Source organism: Sarcophilus harrisii, chromosome 2 (genome assembly GCF_902635505.1).
Source record: "Sarcophilus harrisii chromosome 2, mSarHar1.11, whole genome shotgun sequence".
NCBI lineage: Eukaryota > Metazoa > Chordata > Mammalia > Dasyuromorphia > Dasyuridae > Sarcophilus > Sarcophilus harrisii.
In genome coordinates, this window is record NC_045427.1 from 138,780,496 (window position 1) to 138,802,938 (window position 22,443).

The following is a 22,443-nucleotide window of genomic DNA, read 5'->3' on the forward strand; positions in this document are numbered from 1 at the left end:
GTAGGAAACATTAATCATTAGGAAAATTAGAAAAAGCTTCATGCACCCAGCCAAGCCTTAAAGGATGCTAAGATTCTTGGAGGCAGAGGTGAAAAGGAAGTTCATTCCAAGTTTGGGATATCTCTTGTGCAAAAGCAGAGAAGTTGTGTAGAGGACAGAGTGTATGGTTCGTTCAGGGAATAGGATTGGTAGGACAGTTTGGGTGCAATACAGAAGTGGATAGGAGAATTATAAGAAATAACTGTTTCTACTACTACACTGCCCATAATTTTATTTTGGCCTAACCAACAGTCTTATGACTCCTAAGTGCCTTAATGTCTCCCATAAATATGAAACTTTAGGAACTTCTGTCTAGATAGGAAAAAATAGTAGTAAACTCCTATGACAGAAGAGCATAAGCTCCCAGGAAGTCATGACATGCTATACTAAGAAAATCAGGAGAATCCTGCCTTGACTTGTTCTCTTCTGGAAAGCGTCTCTAACTGTTGTACAGTATGGAGTGAAATGGGACAAATAGCTTATAAAAAAAACAATGTCTAGTCTCCTCTCTTGTTTTTTGTATTAAACCTCTAGCTTCATCAGGGTAGGGATGTCCTTGGGAAGAATTAATACTACGGAACAATATCTGCTGTGCCAATTTATAGTTTTAGCAAACTGCCTAGAGCACTGAGAGGTGAAGTGACTTACATGGGATCATATAATATCCTGTATCACGGAGATAGCCTTCCCAGAAGCTGAGTGCTAAATCACCCATCCCAGAAGCTTCTCAGTTAATTAGGAATTTCACCTATCTCTCTGTCTTTAGCCTAAGGATTACTGAGAAAGTAGCTTACTTCTCCAAATACTTTAAAAGATCTGTGATTTTGTGTAAGCCCTCCACAGCTGTAGGTTACAGTCCTGCCACACCTTAGAGGTTTTCATAAGTCGCTATGGCCAAATGGATCACTGTCTGCCCAGTGGCTTATCATGGCAAAAGATGACCCCACATATGCCTCTGGAGCACAATTTCTGGGCTGTACTCCTACTAAGCTGAAAGGCTTCAAGCCAGAGGATTTTTAAAACACTGAGTTTAGATGTGGTGGCCCATATCTTCATGGCCTCTCTTTTGAATGTATTTGGACCATGCATTTGGATCATTTTGTTGATTAGAAGTCTTTCCCAAAGGGAATTTGGACAGTTCCAGGAAATAACATGTGGCGCATCTGTGAATAAGTTTCAGCATCACCATCCTGTTTTGCTTGCTTGATGAGTAAACCTATTTGCTTCCATTAAGTACAGTTATTTGCCTGTCTTCCCACCTCTGTGACATATGGTAGGGCTGGATGATCCCCTGAGGCTGATTTTGGCAATCTTGCCCCTCTCTGCATCATTTCTGCTCTCCAGATTATTCATTACTGCTTTGTCTCTTGGCACCAAGGACAAGGGGCCAAAATGTTTTTTCCTCTTTTCAAAGTATAGTGTGTGTTATCACTTGAAATTATTTCTCTGATTGCTTTGGGAAGCACCTGCCTGAAATGAATGGGATGAAAATTTGCTGCAGCTTTTGTTTTGTTTGCTACTAAGGCACAATTATGGTGTTATTACTCAAAGGGAAATAACTTTTTTTCACAGCTTCCTTGTATAATAACCACCACCTCTGCCCCCCAAAATGTCCCTTTCTGTTCATATTAATCCCAGATGTTTAGGTAGCACCAATAAAAATCCTGGCATTTTCATTGTGCTTTTAATCTGCTAATCAGCCTATATGGAACTGACAAGTGAATGAGTCAAGAAAGCCCTTGGATTTCACGTAGTTTCTGGGATGAAAGCTAGAGTACTTTTGTTTATAGCATCTTTCCAGTCCTTTGTTCCAGGAGAGATGTCAAGTCATAAGTCTAATCTGTTTTAGGGTTCTGAAGAGTCCCAGTTTAGATCTCTATTGGAAATCAAGAATTTTCTCATGAGCAGGAAAGAGATCTCACCTGCCCAATTCCTAATGGCTCAATCCCTTCCTGGATCTTTTTTCACATTATGTACTCCCATTGTCCTTTCTTCACCTGCTAATACCCTCTGTCCAGCAGGCCATCTTATATTTCCTTCTGCTGTACTCTTGGGAACCCTGGGCATTACCATTTGTGCTAAGAACTACTGAACATGGCTGTCTAGAATAGTACTGTAGCCTTAAATCCCATAGTGTCAGACTCAGAAATGAGGGAGTACATATTAAAACCATATGTTAGTATCTTAGTGTTATCTTAGTGTTGCATTATACTTTTATTTATTTTGTCACACATTTTCCAATTACATTTTAACCTGATTTGGGGTCACAATCATGCGTTTGGCACCTCTGCTTTAATTAATCTTAATACCTCAATGGCAGAAACTAGGAAAGGACTTCTGTAACATGAGATTAGATCTGAATCTTAAAGGGAGCCAGGGAAGTGAGAAGGCATTCCAAGCATGGGAGACAACAATCAAGAGATGTGGCCAAGAGGTCATTGTTGCTGAATAGAAGAAGAGTGTAGGTAGAGGAGGAAGGTATAAGAAGGCTGGAAATGTAGGAAGAGGCCAAGTTGTGAAGGACTTTAAAGCCAAAGAGAGGATTTATATTTTATCTTAGAAGTAATAGGAAGCTACTGGAGCTCACCAAGCAAGAGGTCAAGCTTGTACTTTAGGAACATCAGTGTGGTGTCTAGGTGAAGGATAGATGGAAGGGTAGAGAGACTTGAGACAGGGAAACCCAACAATCTGCTCTACTAATAGTATGGGTGTGAATTGAGGAGGGCCTTCAGCTTGAGTGAGGTTTGTGTGAGTGCAGAGGAGTACATAATAGAGTTGTAAAAATTATGAGACTTGGCATATTGGAAATGTGGACTGTGTGCAAGTAAAGAAGCAAGGATGACTGAAATTGCATGCCTGGTTGTCTGAAAAGATGTTGATGCACACATTAATAAGAAATTTTGGAAGGTGGGAGGGGTTTAGAGAAGATAATGAGTTTTGTTTTAGATATATTGAGTTTGAGATGTCTACTAGATATCCAGTTAGAATAGAAATGCTGAGCACAGTGCTAGGCCCATAGTAAGCACTTAATAAATGTTCTTTTGATCATTCTTTAGCTGACGGAGTTCCACCAGTATGGTAGCAATTAAAAAAGAGAAAATGCATGACATGTAATTCAAAAGATGGCAATGTAGATAAAGAGTAGGAGACTAAGATTTGCTTTTCCTAAAAGTATTTTGCCCGAATTACACACAAATCATGTCATTAAGTGTGCATTTATTAGACGTTGTGCTAGCTGGGTATACAAAAACAAAAGTGAAAAAGAGCCCCTTCCCTAAAGGAACTTTCATTCTACTGGCAAGTACAACATGCAAGGAATGTTTAGGTCACATGAGAGATGAAAAAGCACAGAGGAATCAAGAAAGGCTTTACATAGCAGCTGAAACCTGAAATGAGCTTGCAATTTCCCAGTAGTTTTGGTCAAATAATGAATTCTTTGCTCAAAAGTTGGGATCTTTGGGTTGATCAAACACTAGATTGCTATAGTGCTTGACTATTTTGTCCTGTGAACCTAAGCCATTCCCTGATCAACTGATGTATTTCTTAGCCAATACCAAATGGTTTTATTGACTGTTGCTTTATAATATAATTTGAGATCAGGTACAGCTAGGTCACCTTCATTTGAATTTTGTTTTTCATTAATTCCCTTGAAATTCTCCACCTTTTGTTCTTTTAAAGTGTGGAGGAAGTAGATACATGCAAAGGGACAGCCTGTGTAATGGCTCACAGGCAAGAGGCAGAACTCCAGGTTTAGAGGAAGTTTGATGAAAACACAACATATAGGAAAGGGGAGTAATGCAGAATAAAGCACAGGCTAGAAAATTTAGTGAAAACCAGATTGCAGAAGGCTTTAAAGGGCAAGTTGAAGAGCTTGTATTTTATTGCCTAGGGAAACAAACTACTGAAGAAATCAGAGAATTTTTGAGTAAAAGGACCATCAGCAACCCAACCTATATCCAAAAGGAAACTCCATACTGACAAATGGTCATCCATCCTATGCTTTAGAGGAGGAGAAGCCATCTCCCTGCTAGCACAGCTTTTTCCATGCTCATACATCTTCTGATTGTTAGAAATTTTCCCTAACATCAAACCTGCTTATAACTTCCCTCCCCCTTGCTCCTGGTTCTGCCCTCTGGGGCCAGATAGAATTAGGTAAATCCCCTTGGCAAATAATGCCCTTCATCATAAAGTATGACCATCATGTTCCCCATAAGTCTCCTCTTCAAGACTAAACACCTCCCAGTTTCTTCCACCAGTTTTTATATGGTGTGAACTAAGGCCCTTCTTTATTCTGAGCACTGTCCATCTGATCAGCAGCATCCTCTTCTGCAGCCCCCAGAAATGAGCACAAGACTCCAGGTATGGGTGACCAGAAAAAAAGTACAAAGGGTCGTCGGCTTCTCCTGAAAGCTGGAACTCTCTCAATTCTTTGCTGCTTTGACTGTCACATCCCATGGATGACTTGTATTAAGCTTGCAGGCTACCAGATCTTTTTCAGAAAAACTTACCTGTCTCCTCAGTTTTATTGTCTCTTCCTTTTGTTGAAGTCAACTTTTTGAATCTCTTTACATATATCCCTATTGGGTTCTCTCACCCCATCAGAATTTTTCCCAATGTTCTAGTTTGTCAAGGTCTATGTAGATTCCATTTCTGCCATATAATGTGTTGGGTCTCTTAGCTCCAGTCATTGGCAAATTTAATAAGTATGCTATCCATGCCTTCATCCAAGAGATTGACTAAAATGTTCAATAGTACAAAGCCAAGGAAGAGATCAGTGGAGATCTCACTGCATGCCTCCTGCCAAAGGATAATGCTCTCCGATTTTTAGCTGGGGAAAGAACTAGAGCAGCCATATAGTCCATGCCAAACATAAGAGTTATCCAGCCTTTGCTTAAAGACTTCTAAGATCATTCTGCTTTTGGATAGTCTTCATTATTAAAGAGAGTTGTTTCTTGAGAACAAGCTTTAGGGGGCCTCTTTGCATTTTTTCCTGATTCCGGCCTCTGTGGTCAAACAGAACAAATCTAATCCCTCCTCCCTTTACATACTAGAAGTCAGCAGTCGTGTCCCATCTTTCTCCTCCACCTGTTCTTTTTTTCAGGCTAAACATGTTCTTTAACCTTTCCTTATGGATTCCATAACAAGGATCTGGTGGCCCAAGTCCTGGTGGCCCTCCTCAGAATACTCCCCCATTTATCAAGATCCTTCATCTAGAACTGAACACAATACTCTAGATGGGATCTGATGGGTCACTCAGTCAGCAATCATTAAGCACTTAGCATCTGTGTGCTGGGCACTGAGAAGCTATGCCTCTCTTCATATAACCAGGAGCTCATTAGTTTTTCTGACAGTGACAAATTTGTTTCCTTGCATTGGCTCTCTAGTTCTTGTATGTTGCCTAACGGTTAGACACCTCTGTGTAGATAATTTCAAGCTACAGGTTTAGATTTTTTCTGGGTGTCTAAACTGTCACTCTTTATTTATTGTAGGTGTTCTCTGTGATATGTATCATGAAAGATAGGTGTATGTAATAATCTCTGTTTTCCATACTTTTTAATTCTTAGCCTTTAATTTATTAATAAATTTATTATTAACCCCATTTTTAATAATAACTAACTATAATTATTAATTATTAAATAATTTTATTAATTTTTAATTTTAATTATTTAATATTATTAAATTATTATAATTATATTAATATTATAATATAATATAATAGTTATTATAAATAATTATTAAATTATAGTCCATTATTAAATTTATTAAATTATTAAATAATTTTATTTAGTTATTATTAATTTGTTATTAATTAATTAATTAATCTTTAATTCTTAGCCTTTTTTGTGCGATTTTCGAAGTGCAAGACTCCCAGGCAATAAATATTTCATACCTTTTATATCTCTCTGCTTGGGTGTGTATCTTTCTCTCTGTTTTAGGTTTTGGCCCAGAAATCCAAATCTTTTCTGAATCCCTCCCTTCAACAGTGAGGAAAATAAAACCTGTATTCCTGCAGCTTTCATTTCCTTTCCCAAGAATTCGTAATCATTGGTAATACATCTTAGGTTAGTTTTGGCAGTAACATTTATGTCCATATGATGCACTAAAAATGAATAGTTGTAAATTTTTTAGTAAGGTTCTCTATATGTCTTGATTAATAGGCCCAGGAAGACAACAGAACTCTTTTTTGTTATAATTGAATCAACAAATAGCTGCCTTGATATCTGTGAGTAAGGAATCACAGGGAGAGGGATTCTGGGTTATCTCCCAGAGTGCAAAACCTAACCCTGAACTCTCCCAAACGTGTGAACTCCATTGAGTACTTAGATACTTATGAGCTCTCTAAAGTTGTGAACACAAGCATTGTTCTATCAGTTCCACTTAGTACCTTGTTTCAAGTTCTGGCCCAAAATATCTCTTTCTACGATCAAATCAATCACACTGAACCATGCCAAATCAGATAACTATTGTCTCTATCAAATCCAATGTCTTAACACTTTGTAAAGATTCCAACATTCCAGCCGTTGATCTCTGACCCTTATTGGAATCTCCATCACCTGGGGAGCTTCTTCATTAAATCATTCTTTGGAAGATGAGCATCTTCCTCTTCAGGATAATATCCAGTTCCCCCCTCTTCCTGAAGAGCCTCAAATCTGTTTTTAAACTGCAGTTTTCCAGCTGTCCTTTTCCTTTCCTTTCTCCTGTCTTATATTATTCTGTTCACTGTTATCTTGTTTTTAAAAAAAAAAAAAAAAAAAAAAAAACTGTCTCTTAGCTTCTTTTTTTGCTTTTGAAGCTTTTGCTGTTTCCTTTGGGAACCCATTCATTGTTCCAAACAGTCTGGCATGTGGAAAGATGTTCTTCAAGTCTTCCTCAAGGAACAAGATCAGCCTACGCTTTCAACACAGTAAACCATGTGACAATGGTGGTCAAATCAAAATTACGACATTTTGATCTGCCTACAGAGTATATTGCACCAGATGAAAATGCAATTTCTTAGCCTAGTTGGAACAGTAGAATCATCGATAAATGGAGTATGTGTAAAGTTAGTGACCAAAACAGAGAACAAGAAACTATGCCACAGGGATCATTTTAAGGAACTAGGGGTGTATAGGTGGGAAAAAGATGAATTGAAATAAAGGAAATCTATTGATAAGATAAAGCTGACCAAACTTCCTCATGAGTTCTCAGTTCTCCATCAGTAGAGATTCCATGACCAGCTTTCCAGAGATATTATAGACAGTTCCTGCTTCTTCACAGTTGCACTAGACTAGAGCTTCTTAAACTTTTTCTACTCACAATTTTCACCTAACACATTTTTTAATAGGTATATAAAAACAGGTATACAAATGAAGCATTGAAGGATAATAAATCATAATTTTATATTCATAAGACCCTATATGGAGTCGTGAATCACAGTCTAAGCTAGGCACAAGATAACCCCCAAGGGTATTTCATAAAGCATTCTATCAACAGTACTATATTTAATCACAAAAACTTGTGAGATAGATAGCATGCAGTATTCTTTACTTATATTTTACATATAGGAAATCTTGAATAGATAAGTAACTTACCAGAGTCCTACAACTGGAGTTTTGCCCAATGTTTCTGACATCACATCTGATGTTGTGTATGTGGCTACATTTCTCTCTTCTGCCCTTCCCTGGACAAGCTACCTCTGATTACACATGAAGGGAGTGAGCAGTAGTTACCAGTATGACTGAATGACCTCTGTGGTCCCTTCCAACTCTGAGATTCTTTAATAGAGATTCAAGAAGAGAAAAAGGCAGGAAGGTATCAGGATGACTAATGGGGAAGTTTCTCTCATTGCTTCAGAGTTGCCATTCAGGAAGAAGTAATAGGTTTTATAAGAAGAAAAACAGAACACTACTAAATCTTAAGATGGACTTGAAAATCAAGATGTAGTTATGAAACCAGATGTTCATGAGTCCCTAGTCCTCAAATCCCCATTATGTTTGTGAGAAGTCAGATAGTCATGTAAAAGGAAGCTTGATACAGTTCAGACACCTATCTCCCCATTCTCCATCTTTTTCTCCCTGAATCTCTCAAAATATCACCATTCTTTTACTTTTTTCCTTTGTGAGGATAAGTACTATAATTAGTAATAATTATAATTAATTAACTAATAATAATATAATTATTAAGTACTTTGCAAAACTTAAAGAATTATATAAATGCTAGATGTTACAATTGTTATTTCTTAGTCATTTAGGGAAAAGTATACAGAGGGGGTTCTATTGGGAGGGAAAATCAGAATTATTCATGACGGTGACCTTTATATTCACGGTAGGAAAATGAGCAATTCATAGCCAAAAAACCATATCCTGTCCTTGGGTAGGCCTGTCCAGGGAGGCCTTTCAACAGTAGTGCTTAGGGATATTTGAAAGATAGTATAGGAATCTGTGGACCTTACTGCACACAGGATAGACTGAAAAAGCCAAGTTTTAAATCCTTCATTTTAGTTCCTGATCTGGATAGGGTAGCTCTGTGTCTTCCTACATTTCAGAATAATTCCTGGCTGAAAACTATACTATGCTTTTAGCTTGCAGATTCGTTGGTGCCCCTGGAGATTAAGCCTGGCATTTCCTTAGCAACTGTATCCGCTGTGTTGCACACTAAAGATAACAAGCATGTTCTTCAGGTACAGTATGGAGGACTGGTATCAACTGCATTGCACCGACCCCTGGATTCACATTGGTCAGGTGTGGGGGCAGAGACGATAAGGAATCCCTCTGTTTGGTATATTCATGACCTCTCTATTGCCCCCACCTTTAACTAACACAATATTCTACCAAGCTTAAAATGAAAAAAGCTCCCAGAGCAGTGGTATTTCCCTAACCAGCATAATTGTGATCCTGGGCACTTGATAAATTATATCTGAAACAAAGAGTGAGCTGCATATCAATTTCTTTCCACTTATATCTTTGGCCCACATGCCTGCATGAGATAAAAGGAGAAGGAAATTATTCATAGAGAAGACTGCAAATTATCTAAGTGTCTGTTCACAGCACAATAATTCAAACTTTCTCAAACTTCATTAAGCCAGCCAACAAACTAATAATGCTATGCACAGCCCTGTTTTAGGTATAAAGGAAACTATTTCACAGATCTGTAATTTCATCCATGTGAGTATTCCCGTCGCCAGTACATATCAGAAGTCTTCTACAAACATAGAGGTCTTGGATATCTCTTATAAAGTTGTAGTGGCAAAGAAATTAACTTCTCTCTGACTAGTCTAACAAGAAGCCTCAGTGGGAAATATCACAGAACTGAAGCTTTTACAGGATAGCAGGGAATAAGACTTGCACAAATGAAACAATTACAAAAATTTTTTTAGAAAAGAAAGGTGGTAATAAGTCAGAGACAAATAAGCTAATGAAGCTAATGTGTTCTCTTTCTCTTGATATACCTATTTGATACCCTAAACTTAGCTAAAATCTTACTCGGGCCAGCCACTCAATTTATGTACTCCAAGATCCTTCAGAGAGGGGGGTGACTAAAAATCAAAGCAGGAACACTGGGCCCACAGTATACTGGGAAAGACCACCCTCATTCTGGGGTGACTCTAGGGCTCTTGGCTCATGTTCTCAAACAGCTTTGGGAGTTTGGGACCAGTTCTATATCATTACTTTACTACTACTGCTACCATCATCACTACTACTACTACTAGCATTCACATAGCACTTTTTTTTTTTTTTTTAATAACTTTTTATTGACAGAACCCATGCCAGGGTAATTTTTTACAACATTATCCCTTGCACTCACTTCTGTTCCAATTTTTCCCCTCCCTCCCTCCACCCCCAGATGGCAAGCAATATATGTTAAATATGTCACAGTATATCCTAGATACAATATATGTGTGCAGAACCAAACAGTTCTCTTGTTGCACAGGGAGAATTGGATTCAGAAGGTAGAAGTAACCCGGGAAGAAAAGCAAAAATGCAAGCAGTTTACATTCATTTCCCAGTGTTCTTTCTTTGGTGTAGCTGCTTCTGTCCATCATTGATCAATTGAAACTAAGTTAGATCTTTTCTTTATCAAAGAAATCCACTTCCATCAGAATACATCCTCATACAGTATCGTTGTTGAGATATATAATGATCTCCTGGTTCTGCTCATTTCACTCAGCATCAGTTCATGTAAGTCTCGCCAGTCCTCTCTGTATTCATCCTGCTGGTCGTTTCTTACAGAACAATAATATTCCATAACATTCATATACCACAATTTACCCAACCATTCTCCAATTGATGGGCATCCATTCATTTTCCAGTTTCTGGCCACTACAAACGGGGCTGCCACAAACATTTTGGCACATACAGATCCCTTTCCCTTCTTTAATATCTCTTTGGGGTATAAGCCCAGTAGAAACACTGCTGGATCAAAGGGTATGCACAGTTTGATAACTTTTTGAGCATAGTTCCAAATCACTCTCCAGAATGGCTGGATGTGTTCACATTTCCACCAACAATCACATAGCACTTTGACTTTTGCAAAATGCTTTACACCTTTTATCTCCAGTGATCCTCACAATAACCTGTGTGAGGTATATGCCGCTATCATCTTCATTTTACAGAGGAGGAAACAGAGGCTCAGGGAATAAGGACTTGCCCAGAGCCACATAATTAGTAAATATGTGAAGCGAGATTTGGAGTCAAACCCTGCCTCCACTTCCAGCAGTTGTAGCTACAGTAAGTCTTGAAGGCCAATTGCTCTTCCTGGTCAGGTTAAGACCAGATGCTTTGCCACATGTAAATTCATTAGCCTGTACTGTCAACATGGGAAGCCATTATCATGATTTTGGGAACTGAATTATTTTCATGCTCTAGTCTCCTCCTAGGCCCATCCAGCCCCCGGCCAGCAAGAAGAGGAAGCGAGTGAGTGATGACATCCCAGACTGTAAACTTCTAAAGCCCCTCCTAAGTGGCTCCATCCCTGTGGACCAATTTGTTCAGACTTTGGAGAAGGTAAGAATCCAGCTCATATTTGGATGAGTCCATTGCTGCTCTTCTTTGGGTTCTCTCTCTTTTCATTATTTTAACAACCTTATGTTGGCAATTGTCAGTCTATCTACATTCTCTCCCAGTGATTGCTTATTCATTTCTACTTAGGACACTGATTTCCAAAAGTTTTCTAGGTCCCTCTACAGCCTCCATCTCTTTAAAACTGTTAACTTAAAAGAATGATGAGGGAAGGAAAGAAAGGAAGGAGAGGAAAAGTTGGAAAAGTACATAAATGATTGCTTTTAGCAAATGCTAACTGTGTACTTAGCACTTGGGGAAGTAACGTACACAAGGCAGGGCTGGCAAAGAAAGGGTATCATGGTCTGGAAGGTCACAGTGGTGGTGAGCCAGGCCACAGGGGAGGAGCCCGAGACGCCCCTGTGGGAGCAGCAACACCAGCAAGGTAGAAGTGGCGCTCGCGGAGTTGGAGAGCCCAGCGGGTGAGGCTGTGTCCAGGCCCCAAGGGAAGATGGCCAGGGAGGAGAAAGAAGTGAGGTTGGGGCTCCCCTCCACTAAGAGGCTTCCTGCCTCTCTGACCATGGACAAGGCTTCAGCCTCATCGGTAAAAAAGAGGGCTTTGTTGGAGATGGCTCTGACACTTCTGTCAGGTGTGATGAGGTCTGGCCTGGAACTCAGAACTCTCCTGCAGCAAGCTAAGCTTCAAGTGTCTAAGTGAGAAGTGATTTTTTCCATGTAGTGAGATGGGCTCACTGACTAGGGTGAAAATTTGCATTAAGAAATACTAGGAAGAGCAGTTTTAAAATCTTTCTCCTCACAATAAGTGAAAATAGCACCACTTTGATGACATTCCTTTCCCCAGTCCGGAAGACTTACCAGTCTCTTGTCTGCTTTGCTCCTTGGCAGCATGGCTTCAGCGATGTCAAAGTGGAGGACACTGCTAAAGGACACATCGTCCTCCTCCAGGAGGCCGAGACCCTTATCCAGATTGAAGAAGATTCCACCCATATCATCTGTGACAACGATGAGATGCTCAGAGTTCGGCTTCGGGACCTCGTGCTCAAATTCCTACAAAAATTCTAAATTAAGGGGATTGCACTAGATCACCTCTAAGGTCACTCCCAGCTCTAGAATTCTCTGAAAACTCGGGTCATTTCTGCCGTAGTGAGTCACTAACATGGCTTCCAACATAAGGAGAACTGAGAAAACCCAGTCCTGGGGAATCCCTGATCCCATGTCACTTTGTTGTTTGTGCCACAAGGCTCAGAAATCAGTGGAACATCTCTATATTGTCTTTCTCCTTGGTTTTTAACAAGGTCCTCTTTTATTCTCAAATCTGGCTTGAGTATTGAGGAAAATGGATGTTCCTGAGAGATGTAGTCTGGGTTTGATACACAGAAACAGTCCTCCCTGCACTTTTACCACTGCTTCAGGGAGATAGCTGCCTTTGGTTAAATTCTAGACTTTCCAGTTTGGGTTTCCAAGTAATCCAAATATAAGGCAACAGATTGTTCATTGGTTGTAGTGACCAGTGGCAAAAACTAGTGGAAAGGTAAGGTGTCTAGACCAACTTTTGTTTATTTTCAAAATTTTGCTTGGCTGGGAAAGGGGAACTCTTCTGTTTGGCATTATTTGTTTGCTTCTTTTATTGCCTTTCCCAGAGAACTGAATCAAAAGATATCTTTCCCAAAAAAAACTGAAAATAAACCACATCAATCTTTATCTTATTTTTAAGAAACCTCCTTTTAAATAAAAGGTAGTTATTTTTGCCAAAGTATACTTTGCTCTGTTGTACATATTGTTCGGTTGTTTCAGTCACGTCCATTTCTTTGTGACTCCAATTGGTATTTTCTTGGCAGAGATTTGGAGGAGTTTGCCATTTTCTTCTCCAACTCATTTTACAGATAAGGAATCTGAGACAAGATTTGAATTTGGCTCTTCTTAACTCAGGTGTGGCAACCTTATCCACTGCACCACCTAGCTGCCCCTGTTATACATATATATATTGTAGTCATTTAACCTGTCTTAGTCCAAACCTATAGTTTGGGCATAGAAGTGAAGCTTTTTTACACACACACACACACACACACACACACACACAAATTAAGCAGCCAGTGATATAATTAAAGCAAAAAATGTTTGCTATGTAGATGTTTCTATTCACACAAAGGAACCTGTTCTGGTGCAGGAAAATGGGAGCAGGGACAAAAAGGAAAGGATTCAACCAGCTGTACAGGTGCATGGAGAATGAACTCTTCGGTATGGAAGATTTCATTCCATATGGAAATTTCCAGAAAAGAGGAGGAAAAAAGTAGGGGGACTATCCTAGCATCTAAAAGAAAATGCCAAATTTTGTGATTTTTAAAAACAGAGAAAGAGAAAAAAACAACATGGAGAGTAATATTTTGGTGTCTATATGTCAAGATGTAGAGCTCAGCTTTATAAAAAGTCAACAGATTTAGTTCTGCATGTAATTATACTTCTCTGTGGCCTTAGAAATTCACTAATTTCTGTTTCCTTTTATAGCTATAGCCCATTGGAAATTAGAACTGAGCCAGGAACAATCCTCTAGTAAAACTATTATTGTGTCTGCAGCTGCCAGATTGTAGTTTCCTCCTTATTTCAATTTATTTCAGCTCAACTAGCATTTATTAAATACCTATGTGCCAGGCATTTTACTAGGTCCTGGAACTAAATGAAAACAGTTCCTGCTCTCAAAGAGCTCAAAAGGGAAGAATAACAATGTATTTAATAAGTAAATACAAAATAATAATAATAATACAAAGTACAGGAAGTTCTTCTATATCAGGATACATGGATTCCAAAAAGCAGAACTCTATGCAAGATGACACAATAAAAACCACAGAATTTATGGGGAAAATGAAATGTACAGTGCTCAAAAATTTGTCAGCAATACATAAAAAAAGATAGGAACTTAATAAAAAACAGTAACAGATTTTATACCTGTTGAATGCTTAAGAAATAAATATTGAAAAAACAGTAATGGCTATGTCTACAGCATCAGGCTGTACAATAAATTAAAGACTGCTGATATTCCAGGTCTTGGGGCAGGAGACTATAGTGGAAGGTGATGGGGTGGATTTGGGGGTGGGATGGACCAGCCCTCTGCTTATCCTCCCTACCAAAAGTACTTTATCTTTGCTCGTGGAAATAGACATTGGAAGAATTGGAGCTTGTGAGTTATTATGAAGTGAGGCAGTTTTCTGCCTTGTCAGTATTTCTTGGTAAAGAAATGAGTGATTACTCAGAAGGTAACTGGAAATTTGTGTGAAGCTAAAAATGTTCCCTAATATAGCAATTGCATTGGAAGAAATTGGTGATTTTGAAATACACATTAATTGCAAAATTGACTATAAATACAATATTATTTGGAAGGTAGGAGGGCACAAAATGGTAACAGAGGAAATGAACTGAGCTTTTGAACAGAGTTAAGGATTCCCAGAGGTGGAAGTGAGAAAACATAACATTCTTAGGATGGAAGCTATTCTGCACAAAGGCATAGGGGTGGATGTCAGAATGTCACATGTACAGGACAGTAAATAGTCCAGTTGATTTCTCTTTGCCCAGCTCTGGAAAGCGAACACTGACAAAGAGTGGGATTTGGAGTAAAAAATGTCTTTCTGCATACAGCAACAGGAGGGAGATGAGGAATATTCCTTGCTTCCCACCACTGCCATTTCTATTTGGCCATTAACACTCAACAACTTGTCCTTCTCTCTAGTTTGCTCTATCCAGAAATATTATTTCTGGTGATATTTATCTACCAGCCTCCAGATCATTCTCCTTCTTTTCTCTGGGGAGTTCAGGACCTGGTTCTGTCTTCCTCTCTGCCCCCCCACCCCACTCCCCACCATCCCCAATCCCCATTGATTTTTATCTCTTGTCCTTGAAGAGGCACAATGACATCATGATGTTGGGGTTAAAGTCCAATTGTGGCTTAGTCCAATATGAGCTTGGAAGGCTTCACTGCAGGTTGGGCTCAAATAGTCCATTTGGGATGGAGATGTCTCTAGATTGACACATCTCAAATTTCCTTTGTGCAACTGTAATTCTGCGTTGCTCATAGAACACAGTACCTTCTGGGCAGTCCTGAGTCTGCCTCTGAGAACCAATATTAAAAAGTTTTATAGAGAAACTTTCAGTGGTCCTGTACTGTGAACTCCCCAGAAAACAGTCTTAGGTAAATGTACATTTGGCATTCAGACTATGTGGCCAGCCCATCTGAGGTGCACTTCCAGCAATAGTTTAAATGCTTGGCAGTTTGGGAGAGTGGTATCTGATACCTTATCTTGCCAAATGATCCTCAAAACCTTCCTAAGATAATTCAGAACCCCTTAAATGAGGCATTTTGATAGATGCTAAAGTTCCCTGAAGTACTCTCGTCTCCCAGTTCACCAGTCTCCAATGTTAACTCATATGACTTACATCCTCACCTCAACCCTACACCCACAAAGTGTTCTACTTCCAGGATTAAGGAAGATGAAAATTCCTCCCTCAATTCCATCTCTCCCTGTAACTCACTCCTCTGAAGCCCACTCCTGAATCCCATTCTAGACCTAGCACCTTTCATAGCTTGCCTGGGTTTCCCCACCATTCCCCATCTTTACAACCTTCTAACATAATACTAGTGCTAGAAGAAATAACTTTAACCTACTGACTGGGTCCACTACAAAGTTAGCTGATTCCAAGTGTATTCCTACTGCTGAAAAATATTCTTCCCTACTTAAGTCTCTGTCATTAACCACAGAGCCTATTAAAACCTCTCCTCAATCCTCCCACATTACTCTCAAACCCCATCTCGGCAAAGAATCCTTTCTCATACTTACACCATGAAAAGAAGCCATTTGCCATGATCCCCTTTAACTCCTGCCATACTTCTTAAAACCTTTTGACAACATCCTCCATTCTCTCCTTGACTCCAATCTCTGAAAAGGCAATCTCTTTTTATAAAATGTCATTTAGTTATCAAAGAGCGAAAGAAGGGTCTCTATTTCACACAAACACAATCATGCAAAACAAACTCTCAAAATACTCATGTCTTATCATAAAAGCCTCTCAGTCATGAGGGAGCCAGCATTCTTTAACGGTCTTTTGAAATTGTGGCTAATCAGAATTTTTAACTTCAAAATTGTTCATTTTCATAATGTAAAATACAGTGTTCTTCCAGTTCTGCTTATTTCAATCTGTGTCTCTTTGAAAACATCTTTTCCCCTCATTTCTTACAGCATAATAGTATTCCCATACATTCCTTTCCCGCAATTTCTTCATCAATTCTCCAATTGAGAGCACCCTTTTGACAGTTTTTTGCCAACAGAAAAAGAGCTGCTTTAAATATTTTGGTATATTTGAGACTTTTCCTCTTTATCTCTTTGAGATATAGGCTTAACACTTTTATATCTGGGTCCAAAGACATGCACTGTTTAGTAACTTTGGGGACCTAATGCCAAATTGCTTTCCTGAATTTAGTTCTCCAACAATACATCAATGTGAATGGTTTCCCAAGTTCCCCCCACCTCAACATTCATTGTTTTCTTTAGGATCTTTGCCAAGTTGATGAGTATAAAATGAAAACTCAAAATTTAGTTTGCATTTCCATAATTAGAGATTTGGAACATTTTTTTCATATCTGTATAGATAACATGACTTTCTTTGCCTGAAAACTGCGTATTCATATCCTTAGACCATTAATCTGTTGGGGAAAATCTTACAAATTTGTCTTGAAAATGAGACCTTTCTCAGAGAAACTTGCTGCAAAGATTTTTCTAGTTGTTTCCCTTCTACTATTAACTGTATCGCTTTGGTTTTTTTGCAAAACCCTTTTTAATTTTATGTAATCAAAATTATTCATTTTCTGTGATCCTTTCTATCCCTTTTTTGATTAAGAACTTTTTCCCTGTCCATAGATCTAACAGGTAATGTCTTCCTTTTTCTTTACTGTGGTTATGATGTGATCTTTTATAACTATATCAAACATCCTTTTGGTGTGAAGTATTGATCTAAACTCAAATTTATTTCACAGTACAATCCAGTTCTTCCAGCAATCTTTTATCAAACAGTGAGTCCTTGCTCTAGTATCTGGAGAGCCCTTCTTGCCAGCCTATTTGTGGTCTTGATCCCATCCTCTCTCACCTCCTCCAACAATTTGTTCTCCAAATCATCCACTTTATTTTCCATCTTTCCCTATCTCTCTACTGCCTCCTTTCCAGATGCCTGCAAATCCAAGACTCCCCTATCCTTTAAAAAAAAAAAATTCATTTTATACTACCATCCTTTTGAGCTACCATCATCCTTTATTTATTGCTCCTCTCTTTCATAGTCAAAATAAGAATCGATGTGTGTATTTATTTAAACTTTTCTCACAAATGCAATTAAGACAACTCTGAAATACCACTACACTCCTCTCAGATTGACTAAGATGACAGGAAAAGATAATGATGAATATTGGAGGGGATGCAGGAAAACTGGGACACCGATATATTGTTGGTGGAATTGTGAACGCAGCCAACCATTGTGGAGAGCAATTTGGAACTATGCTCAAAAATTATCAAATTGTGCGTACCCTTTGACTCAGCAGTATTACTACTAGGCTTCTATCCCAAAGAGATCTTAAAGGAGAGAAAGGGACCTGTATGTGCAAGAATATTTGTGGCAACCCTCCTTGTAGTGGCAAAAACCTGGAAAGTGAGTGGATTCCCATCAATTGGAGAATGGCTGAATAAGTTATGGTATATGAATGTTATGGAATATTATTGTTCTATAAGAAACGACCAGCGGGATGATTTTAGAGAGGTCTGGAGAGACTTAGATGAACTGATGCTGAGTGAAATGAGAAGAACCTGGAGATCATTATATACTTCAACAATACTATATGAGGATCAATTCTAATGCACGTGGTTCTCTTCGGCAATGAGAGGATCCAAATCAGTTCCAACTGATAAGTATTGAACAGAACCAGCTATACCCAGCAAAAGAACACTGGGAAATTAGTGTGGGCCACAACATAGCATTTCCATTCTTTATGTTATTGTTTGCTTGCATTTTTGTTTTTCTTTTCATGTTAATTTTATCTTCTTTCTAAATCCAATTTTTCTTGTACAGCAAAATAACTATGGATATGTATACATATATTATATTTAACATATACTTTTAACATATTTAACATGTATGGGACTACCTGCCATCTAGGGGGAGGGGTGGGGGTAAGGAGAAGAAAAATTGGAATAGAAGTTTTTGCCAGGGTCAATGTTGAAAAATTACCCATACACATGTTTTGTCAATAAAAAGTTATAATTAAAATAAAATTTTGTAGAAAAATAAAATAAAATAAACTTTTCTTACTTCTCAACCCTTAGCAATCTGACTATATCATCACTCAAATGAAACTTTTCTTAAAAGTTACCAATTGCCAAACACAATGGCCTATGTTCATGTTTCATCTTCCTTACCCTCTCTGAAGTATTTGACCTTTAATTGATCTCCCTATTCTCCTAAATACACTTCTCTGAGTTCCCATAACAACTTCCTCAATTTTCCTACCTAACTGATTGCCTTCCCTCATTCTTTTTTTCAGGGTCATGAGTTCTAATATGTGTACTATCTACTTCATGTTTTATAAGCTATAAAGTTTTATGTAAATATGAGCTGGGAATGGGGAAAAGATAGACCCTCATTTAGTGGCCTAATTTCTAATTAGATATACCATGTTGTTTAGTCGTTTTTCAGTCGTGGACAAGTCTTCATGACCCCATTTGGTGTGACAAAAATACGAGAGCGTTTTGCCATTTCCTTCTCCAGATCATTTACAAATGAGGAAACTGAGGCAAACAGGGTTAAGTGACTGGCCCAGAGTCACTGGATTGGAACTCAAAAAGACAAGTCTTTTTTTACTCCAGGCCTAGAGCTGTGTGCACTGTGCCACCCCCTTTCCCTATAGCTACACTATAAGCATCTGTGATTCAATCTATCTAAAACAGAACTCATTAGCTTTCCCAAAAAACCCACCTCTCTTCCCATCTTCCCTATTTCTGCCCATTTCACCATCCAGTCTCTTAGGTTCAAAACCTCAACTTCATCCCTAACTTCACAAGCCTTCAACTTCTGTCTCCAATCAACTACCAAGTCCAGTTATCCACCCTCTATATCCACTCTCTTATCTCATTGCTGCCACCCTAGTTCTCACAAAATTAGTCAAGCAAAACAACAAAAAAAGAAAAAATAGAAGAAAATGTAAAATATCTCTTTGGAAAAAAAAAAAACAACTGACTTGGAAAATAAATCTAGGAGAGACAATCTAAGAATTATTAAAATTAATTTTATTATTCCTGAAAACCTTAGTCTCATGTAGAATACTGAAATAACCTCCCAATTTTGTTCCCTCCAATATCTCACCTCTTCAACCCCAGTCTCTATATATTCTCCCACTAGCCTGGCTCCTTGCTATTCCTCATACAAGGAATTTCATCTTCCACCAAGCTATCCTCCAAGTCTGAAATACATGCCCTCTTCACCTCCAGGAATCCCTGGCTTCTTTCAGACCTCTGCTCAAGCAGTATCTCCTGTAGAAGTTATAACCTGATACCTCCCTCCCCACCCCAGATACCAGTGCCCTCCTCCCCCAAATTACTATTTTGTATCTTTTTTTTTTTTCTGAGTGTTGTCTCCCCACCCCTCCCACTACACAGGCATTGAGAAGGAAAATAATGTATCAATTATACATGTGAAATGCAAAACATTTCATGTTAGCCATATTGCAACAAAAACAACATGAGAAAAACAAATTTGTATTCAAAATTCATCCATTCTCTTTCTGGAGATTGGACAGCACTTTTTCATATTGGAGTCTCTTTCAGGAGGTGATCAGTGAATTCTTTCAATGGCCATTTTACCTTCTGATTCTAGGACATCAGGGCAGTTTTCCTTGATGATTTCCTGAAAGAATGTCTAGGCTCTTTTTTTCATCATGTGTGAAGACCGAGTTAGCACCCTAGATACCTTAGAATCAGCCGGAGTCAGGATAAGCAAAAGTCCTTGGTCTTTAGGGGTAGAAGTGAATTGGATGGAAGCAGGATCTCCATGATCTTTTTCCTCATCTGCCGCCAAAGTGACTCTGGCTTGTCTTACCATCCCCCCTAATTCTTCCCACAATTCTTTGCATACACCAAAAGATTAAACCAGCACAGAATAGTGGGAAGGGCCATTTTCCAAGGATATGCTAATAGAGTATTGTCCAATTGGTAGTTAGCCTTAAGTCCTCGGTTGTTCGACCTCAGTGCATCAACTCAGATTTTTAGTCTTTTACAATCACGGTTTTCAGAAAGTCCATTCATCCTTAGATTGTCTCGCCTATTTTCCATGTCAGCTGCTTTTCCAAGGAGGTATTTTACATTTTCTTCTATTTTTTTCATTTTTTAAATTTTGCTTGACTAATTCTTGATATCTCATTGAGTCATTCATTTCCATTTGTTCAGTTCTAATTTTTAGTGAATTATTTCCTTCAGTTACCTTTTTAAATTCTTTTTATATCTGACCAATTGAATTTTTAAATAAGTTGTTTTGTTCTATGGATTCTTTTTTTTCCATTTCACAAATGCTATTTTTTAAGGAGTTATTTTCTTTTTCCATTTCACAAATTCTGTTTTTCAGAGATTGTTTTCTTTTTCCATTTTGTCAAATCTATTTTGTAAGGATGTTTTTTTCCATTTCACTAAATCTATTTGTAAGGAGTTTTCTTCAGATAATTTCTGTGTTTCCTTTTCCAAACCTGCTTGCAAAGTTCTCATTTCCTTTCCCCATTTTTCTTCTAGCTCTCTTTTAAGATTCTTTTTAATTTCTTCCAAGAGAGCCTTTTGAGATGGGAACCAATTTATATCACCCTTTGGGGCTTCATCTGGAGACAATCTTTTAGTGACTGCAGGGTTTGAAATCTGAACAGCACTTTTTCATTATGAGTCCTTTAGAATTGTCTTGATCATTAAATTGATCACAGTAGCTACAGTTGATCATCATTACAGCAGTGTTCTTACTATGCACAATGATCTCCTGGTTCTTCTGACTTCGATTTGCATCAATTTGTGCAGGTCTTACCATGTTTTGTTTTGTTTTTTCCTGAAGCCACTTCCCTCATCATTTCCTGTAGTACAATAATACTCCATCACAATCATATGCCACAATGTGGTCGGCCATTCCCCAACTGATAAGCATCCTTTCATTTTCCAGTTGTTTGCCACCATAAAAAGCAGCTATAAATATTTTTGTAGACAGAGGTTATTTTTCTTTTTTTTTGATCTCTTTCAGGTACAAGCCTAATAGTGGTATTACTAGATCAAGAAGTATGCACAATTTCATAGCCCTTTGGGCCTAGTTCCAGATTGTTCTCCAGAATGGTTAAACCAGTTCACTACTCTACCAACAATGCATTAATGTACCTACTTTCCCTGATTTATCTATGGTACCTTTTAGCACAATGTACTTTCCCTAATGATCTCTTTCAATTAGATCTCATTTTAATTGTTTTTACTTTGTGACTATGATTATTACCTTCTTCATTTCCACTGAAACATAATGACTCTGATTCAGCCTTTCATTTCAACGTTGTGTGTGTCTATATATAACATATTGTTGAATTCTGCTAATCCATTTGGCTATTTTTTCTATTCTATGGGTTATGGTGCCTATCTGTATTTTTTCTCATTTTGAGTCAAAATCTGCTTCCCTACAACATCTAGTCATAGCTCTCTGTTTCTATCCCCATTGTTATCCTCCCCCTAACTAATCTCATCTTCCAAAAAATAAAAAGGAGTCCCTCATGAAAAGATTAACCACTAGTGTATTATATTTGTAATAATAGCTCAGTGTGCATATGACCTAAAATAGATAAAAGAAGTAGGTATCGCTCAGCTTGGCAATTGTCTTCCCTCTTTACTGAGAAAAAAAAATAAAGATTATTCTTAGCCTGAGTGTTATTGTGATTCAAAAACCTTTCAAGGTGGAGAAGGGACAAATAAAACCTGGATTTGGGATTTATTTCAATGAAAAAACAGCACTTGGGTCATTTTTCAACAAATGTTTTTTAAAATCACTACCATATGGGGGAATTATCAAGATAAATAATAATAAGTAATGTTCTTATCTTTACACAGATAAAAATAAATGTAAATATTGTCAATGCATGGGGCAACAAGGGATGAGAGACCACCCTCAATTTAGGAACCAAGGAAGATTTCAGGGGAGGGCATTCCAGGCCCTGAGAGGGAATGTTTTCAAGGTGGGAACAACCAGGACAGTTGATTAGTAGCTGAATTCCTGTACATCCTAAGACCTAAGAAAAACTGCTTTGATTTTATAAATATAAAAAATATTCACTCAGCATCCTGCTAGTTAGGCTTCCTTTCACTACCCAGAGTCAGCT

General features: G+C 38.2%; 1 protein-coding gene across 5 annotated transcripts in view; it reads left to right on the forward strand.

The window, feature by feature from the left end:
• Positions 1–12,794, forward strand: part of INTS9 (integrator complex subunit 9) — a 128,412-nt gene extending 115,618 nt beyond the window's left edge. For 3 of the 5 annotated variants that reach the window (XM_031950918.1, XM_031950914.1, XM_031950916.1), the window contains 3 exons: positions 8,600–8,698; positions 10,884–11,021; positions 11,922–12,794. In XM_031950918.1, the coding sequence (XP_031806778.1) occupies positions 8,600–8,698; positions 10,884–11,021; positions 11,922–12,098 (414 nt within the window). In that variant the 3' untranslated portion in view covers positions 12,099–12,794. The remainder of the gene's footprint in view (positions 1–8,599; positions 8,699–10,883; positions 11,022–11,921) is intronic. The other 2 variants (XM_031950915.1, XM_031950917.1) reach the window with 1 other exon arrangement.
• Positions 12,795–22,443: the final 9,649 nt, after the last annotated feature.